This window comes from Nannospalax galili, unplaced genomic scaffold (genome assembly GCF_000622305.1).
Source record: "Nannospalax galili isolate Female #2095 unplaced genomic scaffold, S.galili_v1.0 scaffold690, whole genome shotgun sequence".
Lineage (NCBI taxonomy): Eukaryota > Metazoa > Chordata > Mammalia > Rodentia > Spalacidae > Nannospalax > Nannospalax galili.
In genome coordinates, this window is record NW_008329288.1 from 2,315,811 (window position 1) to 2,322,403 (window position 6,593).

Genomic DNA, 6,593 nt, shown 5'->3' on the forward strand with positions numbered 1-6,593 from the left:
GTGTGTGTGTGTGTGTACCTGCATGGGCATGTATGTGCCATATTAGGTGTGTAGAAGTCAAAGGACATTTTGTATAAGTCAGTTCTCTCCTTCTACCATGTGGGTCCAGGGATTGAACTCAGGTCATCAGGCCTGGTGACAAGCATGTTTATCCATTGAGCCATTTCACACACACCCTAATTGCCTAAATATAAAATTTGAGAGACAATGAGAAGACTTACTAGGCAAGTGTCCTGACCAACAAGCCTGACCACTGAGTTCAATCCTTAGAACCAACATCATGGACAGAGAGGTCTGACTCCTGGAATTACACCTCTGATCTTTACACATGCATCTTGGCACATACAGGTTCACACACACAAAACACACAAAATAAATTAAATGAACAAATAAATAATAAATAAATAAATAAATAAATAAATGAAAAAATTAAATTATACTCTAAAAATTAAATTATACTCTATACAGCCATACTAAATTAGTGAAACAAATTTTATAAGGCATTTAATGAATTACAGAATACAAACATGCAAAATAGGAACAACATCTAAGATGTGTTATGTAAAAGCAGGATATAGGCTGAGACATAGTCTAGTAGTAGAATGACTGCTGGTATGCTCCAGGGCCATGATTCAGTGAACAGCTCTGAAACAAAAAGGTAATAAGGGGCTGGACAGATGGCTCAGCGGTTAAGAACACTGGTTCTTCTTGCAGAAGACCTGGGTTTGAATACAACACCCACACGGTGGCTAACAACTGTCCATAACTCCAGTTCCAGGGGATCTGACAGCCTCTTCTGACCTCCGCGGGCATTGCACGACATGGGTACACTTACCTACATGCAGGCAATACACACATACACATAAAATAAAAATAATAAATAAATAAATTTTTAAGATAATAATGATTGTTAGTATTTTTAAGTATGTAAGTATTAGTATTCAAATACATACAAGCACTTATCATGGCCTAGTAATGATTCTAGAAGTATATGTTTAAACATGTCAACAAGCTGTATCTCTGCAGGGCAGGATGGGATGACCAGCAGTGTCTCCCCTGTACAGCACTGTCTACAGTTTCTAGGTTGAACATTTAACCTACTAGAAAAAATATAAAAATAAAAATATGAGACACCACCAACTTCAAAAACTATGAAACTAGAAATGAAGCTATCGAGGGGAATCTTTCCAAAAAAGATAATGAAACAGAGTATACACATACATAAAATGGAAATGGACACTGTGGTGAAGGAGTACCTTCAGCCCTGGGATGGCTAACTTAACTATTCACTTGATGGTATTGCGGATGTCTAAGACATTTGTCAAGCACATCTCTAGGTGTATCTGTGAAGATATTTCCAGAGATGATTAGGATATTAGATCTCTGACCTAGTAAATGGTTTTATCTATTAATACATTCAAAATTGGGACTGACTAAAGATAATAGAAATATGGAAGGTGGAGTTGCAGGTCACTGGGGATGTGTCCTCGTGGGTTGTATTGGTCCTTGTCCCTTCCTATTGCTCAGCTATGCTATCTGCATACCATGAGTGGAACAGATTTGCTTCACTATGTCCTGCCCACCATGATGGAGGAAACCTCTGAAATCATGAGCTAAAATAAATCCTTCCTCCCTTTTGTTGTTTTACTCAGGTCACAGTGAGAAAAAACTGTCTAACACATGTCCTGTGTTCTATGAATAAGTAACAAATAAGATGCTGGCACTATTGTCTGCAGGCCAGCCTGCAGAAAAAGGCATCACTAAACCAAAGCTTCATCAAGGGAAGGTGTTGGGTTTGTAGTATTCATGGTGTTCAGCCAGGACACATTTGTTGAATAAAGGTAAGAATGAAAACAGGATGGAGAAACGCTCTATCTCAGTCAACACTAGAGGAATAGTGGGAGAAAAGGGGGAAACCAGAATCCTAGTAAGGGTGAGTACCAAGGGTTGCAGAAGTCATAGAGCATCTCTCTATTCCCGGGTAATGTTGGGAATAGATGACCCAGTGTTGTGGGGCTAAGTACAGGAAAGGGTTAAGGTCTCACCTAAGTAGAACAGGGTCTGGCCTCTAAAGTCTGTTGCAGAAAGATTGGTCACTGCAACATATAACTTCCACTGTCACAGAATTTACAGTGTTGGTACTATTGACGCACGTGTTAGTACAGTCTTGGACCCCATACAGCATCTGGTTATCTGGAGAAGAAGGATAAGAGTCAAATTTTAGATATTTGTGGAATCAGTGATTCAATCAACAAGGAGAGTCAGGTACCCAGGTGAAAGATATGTCAGGCACACTGAGATAACTTAGAGAACCTCTAGGCCATCATCCTACAACAAACAATCTGGCCCAAAGGCAGATACCCCATTCCCAAAATAACTGAGTGGAACTGAAGAGAGATTCTTTTCTCTCTGAGTATGTTCACCTACACGGCCACTAAGTGCTGAAGAAGACCCTTCAAAAAATAATGTGATTCTTTTTTCTTAATAGATTGTTGACCAAGAGCCAATGTCAGCAAAGTATCAGAAGCAAAGGAACCTCTTCCTACTTTCATAGGAAAACACATCCTCCCACACTCAATGTTTGCACCCCCAGGGTTGTGGAAAGAGCCACATCCCTCAAGGACAAGCATGATACCTCTCATGCTTTACATACCTTTAGAGATTATCATTGTGATACATTGATGGCCACTTTTAATCTCACAGGACCTTTCCTCTTTCTCACAAATACCCTCAGAGTTGAAAAAGTCACACTGGAGACATGTCAGAGCTGAAAGGCAAAAGCAAGTGTTAAGAGGCTCACCTGGGACTCAGCTTCAAGCATCAGGCCGGAGCTGAGCGTCTGGCTCTGATCAGTGAATAACACACAACAGATAGAAGGAACTAAATGCATGCTAAGCTGACCCCTGAATAGAAGTCCATGACCTTGGACCCTAAGAAGGAATGGTTTGAGGAGAGCAAAAGGTTCCCCCACTACAAATTCTGGGAATGGACAAGGCTGTGAGGAAGAAGATAAAGCTCTGATACAGGACACCTGAGCCTTCCACCCATGATCAAACAACTTCTTATCATTTCATCTGGTCAAGAATCTTCCTTGTTCATTTCCGACCCAAATTTATGCCAACAGCAACTGAGCTGGAGGAACTGAGAATGTTTGAGTACGAAAGAGAACAGAGGAGGAAGACAAGGAACAGGAGGAAAAGTACCAGGACCAGGACCAGATTGAGAAGGAAGAAGCAGTTTAGACGCCTGGGCACAGCAGAGGGAAGGGAGAAAGAACTGGGGATATGGGGTTGAAGGGTATAGGGATCACTTCTAACAGTAGTTGGTTCCTAACTCCTGCTCCTAGCCTCACCAAAGCCCAACAATCTATGACAGTGTGTCTGCCCATCAACACCAGCTCCTATCACCTACCAAAATCTCACCTTGTAGGAAGCCCACCAGCAAGGAGAGGCCCAGCAGGAGCAGCAGGAAGTGCTTTCCCATTGCAGTGGGATCCTAGGACCAGAGAGGATCAGAGAGCAGGATAGTGCACTCAGGGCTCAGCCTCAACAAGAAAGGCTTATATGGAAGTCTAGACTGGGAGGAGCAGCCAGTGGGATCCCAGGACCTCAGCTGAGTAGATAGCCTCGGGGGAGCCAGAGCCTACATGACTCCTTGCTCATCTCACCTCTGCTCCTATATCCAGTGGGTCAGGTACTTTTGGCTTCTTTCCCATATATTTTTATTAACTCTGAACTGAGGATTCATTGCTATGAGACTCAAAGGAATCCTGAGACCCTGTGGCTGATGAGCCTGGAGGGTGCTACACACTGTTGTGACTTTCCATGCAGAAGGAAACTACTTCCATCACTGTGCTACATCCAAATGTTAAATCTCCTGTCTTCATGGAAATGGAACATACGCCTAGGTATGTTCTTATAGTTGTTCAATAAAGCACTAAATTTCAAACAGCAGATTCAGGTTTATCTGCCATGCAGGCTATAGTTAACCTCTTCAGGCCAGATGGAAAGACAAGGAAAATTATGGGGACACAGAAGGAAAGCATGGGAAGGCAAGCAGACCCTTCATCATGGGTCTGGTTTGCCTGTCCTGCTGATGGAGCCAGGAAACTTCAGCCTCTGTTGATAAAACCAAAATTGCTTAGAGACAATGTTTTCACAAGCACATCTAAAACAGATGCCAAAGACAATAAACTATGCTTAATTGGTGCCAAAATAATGTACAGCCTTGATTTTTTTCACATTCTCCTCTCAGACCTAAATCAAAATAATAGCCCTCACCAATCAATTTTATATCTTTATGTACAAAAGGAAATGCTGTAAATGTATAATGTTATGGTAAACTATACTCTTTGTGCATTGACAAAAGGAGTGGAGGGTCTTACCAACCTTTAGAGAATAACTTTAGAGCTACCAAAATAGTATATATATACTCATTGTAAAGACACCTAATCAAGAGTCTCCTGTTAGAAGCCCACACCATGTTTGAGCATTGTAGGTCAAGGGCATGCCATTTTAAGACAAGATCCATAGCCTGGAAAAATCAAGGCATAAAAACCAAGCTCCCAAGTCCCACCCCATGCTATTCTAGGACCTCTCTCCTACAGACATAACATAAATTTAAACATAACAAAAACAATAAAAATAAATGTGATTGCTCATCTCTGCTGCTCCAAATGAACAACTCTGATGCCTGCCCTGAAAACTGGTTTTTAGCTACCGCCGGGCTTCTCACCTTCCAGGAAGTGTTATACAAGTTAAGAGTTTTCTGACTCTTGTTGCTACTGTCTTTTTGGCTGAGACGCTCCTGCTGTCCTAGCTCGCCTTCCGTTGCTATGATAAAACGCTGAGCAAAACCAACTTGGGGAGGAAAGGATTTGTTTGGCTTACAGTTCATAGACCATTATCAAGGAAAGCTGAGGCCAGAACTCAGGACAGGACCCTGAAGGCAGGAGATAAAGCACACCACAGAACAGCTGCTGGCTGGCAGACTCCCTGGCCTGTGTTCAGCTTGCTTTCTTATACAGCCCAGGACTACCTACCCAGGAGTGGCAGGACCCACAGAGGGCTAGACCCTCCCACATGGCTCAACAATCAAGAAAATGCCTCACAGACATGTCCACGGGCCAATCAGATAGAGGAAATTCTATAACTGAGGTTCCCCCTTTCCAGGTATATCAAGTTGACAACTAAAACCAGCCTTGACATCTGCCCAAGCCCTGTGGCTATCTTAGTCTCTAACTTTAAGCTAACTCTTCTAATGTAATATGCTGTCTGTAAATGCTCTCTAAACTCACAGTCCTACCATGCTGCCTCTTGTATGACGTCTGTGGCTCATGTTCTCCTACTTCTAGGTCCAATCAAGACCCCATCCCCTGGACACTGGCCTGCTCTGTCCTAATAAAGCTAATTTTTGAAAGGTAATTCCAAGTCAGCTTGTTTTCCAAAAATGTGTTCTACCCTCCTTAACAGATACCTTATTCTTTCCCTCAGTCTCTCTAGTAATGCCTATGTTCAAGATTCAAGTTAAAAAATGTCTCTTAATAAATCTCCAAATCTGTTCTTGTTTGCTTAGCGTGAAATAAAAGTTTTTTGAAGCCAGGAATTCTGGTTTTGTAAATGTGTGTGTATCCCTAAGGGGAAAAGGAACTCTTTAGGCTACTGCAGAGGTCAGTGGTGTACCCTCACCCCTGTACTGAAGACATTCCTTCCTTGACATCAAGGACAGCTTTAATAGGGAATTTTGAAAAAACCTGAGAGGAAATTTAGTAGCAGGTTCCTAATGTAGACTTTGCTGGCAGAAAACTCAAACTAACTCACAATTGCTTTGAGTCTTCCCAAGAGAACATTGAGTTTGACCCTGGAAAACCAGAGAGGCACTAGTGAAATTTCACTCTGTGAAACAGTTTCTAAGTTTCCTATTACCCATTCATCCTACCTTTCTCTGCATTTATGATAACTCATACTAAGATTACAATAGACATTGTGCACAAATAATGATGTTTTCAGTTTTTAAAAAAATAATTTAAACTCTTCGAGCTTGCTTCAAAATAACATAAACAGAAGGCTGGGTCAGAGAGATGGGATAGAAATAAGCTAAGCTTGGCCTTTTACACACAAGTGTTGAAGCTCTGTGTCAGGCACATGAGAGTCCTCTCCACTTCCTTGTATGCTTAAAACTTTCTATATTGAAAATCTGGGGGAAGAAATGGAATCCATGTTTAGTAAGCCTAGATGATTAATGATATATTCCAGATGGTTTCAGGGATGATGAAGACATCATCCATTTGTTGTTTGTGTTTTACTGTAGTGTTTGTTCCTTAATTGCTACCTCATCACATAGCAGAAACTCTCCACGGCACATCGTAGTAAAAACAATACACGCACAAAACAAAGAGAAAATTTGAAAGCTGCAAAAGAGAAACAAGTCACATATAAAGGAAAACCCATAAGGATTACAGGTCACTTTTCAGTGCAAACTATGAAAGCCAGAAGAGCCTGGACCAAAGCATTCCCAGATTAAAATGACCAGAGATACCAACCCAGATTGCTATTCCCAACCAAAATGTCTATTATAGTTGAAGGGGAAAGAAA

General features: G+C 41.5%; 1 protein-coding gene across 2 annotated transcripts; it reads right to left on the reverse strand.

Moving 5' to 3' along the window:
* Positions 1 to 512: 512 nt before the first annotated feature.
* Positions 513 to 3,515, reverse strand: LOC108490937 (secreted seminal-vesicle Ly-6 protein 1-like). 2 transcript variants are annotated; one of them, XM_017798532.2, is made up of 4 exons: positions 3,423 to 3,515; positions 2,654 to 2,767; positions 2,046 to 2,193; positions 513 to 645 (listed from the first exon to the last, which is right to left on the reverse strand). In XM_017798532.2, exons 1-3 carry the CDS (start codon positions 3,481 to 3,483, stop codon positions 2,069 to 2,071), a joined length of 300 nt encoding a protein of 99 aa, XP_017654021.1. In that variant the 5' UTR covers positions 3,484 to 3,515; the 3' UTR covers positions 513 to 645; positions 2,046 to 2,068. The 2 variants fall into 2 exon arrangements, with proteins under 2 accessions (XP_017654021.1, XP_017654025.1); XM_017798536.1 differs by lacking the exon at positions 513 to 645 and adding an exon at positions 795 to 835.
* Positions 3,516 to 6,593: the final 3,078 nt, after the last annotated feature.

Bases quoted from the DNA above. Each gene is read 5' to 3' on its own strand.
- LOC108490937 (XM_017798532.2), bottom strand. From the start codon at position 3,483: ATGGGAAAGCACTTCCTGCTGCTCCTGCTGGGCCTCTCCTTGCTGGTG. The intron at 2,768-3,422 runs GTGAGATTTTGG...TTTGCCTTTCAG, and splicing joins GCTGGTGGGCTTCCTACAAG to CTCTGACATGTCTCCAGTGT. The intron at 2,194-2,653 runs GTATGTAAAGCA...CTTCTTCTCCAG, and splicing joins CACAATGATAATCTCTAAAG to ATAACCAGATGCTGTATGGG.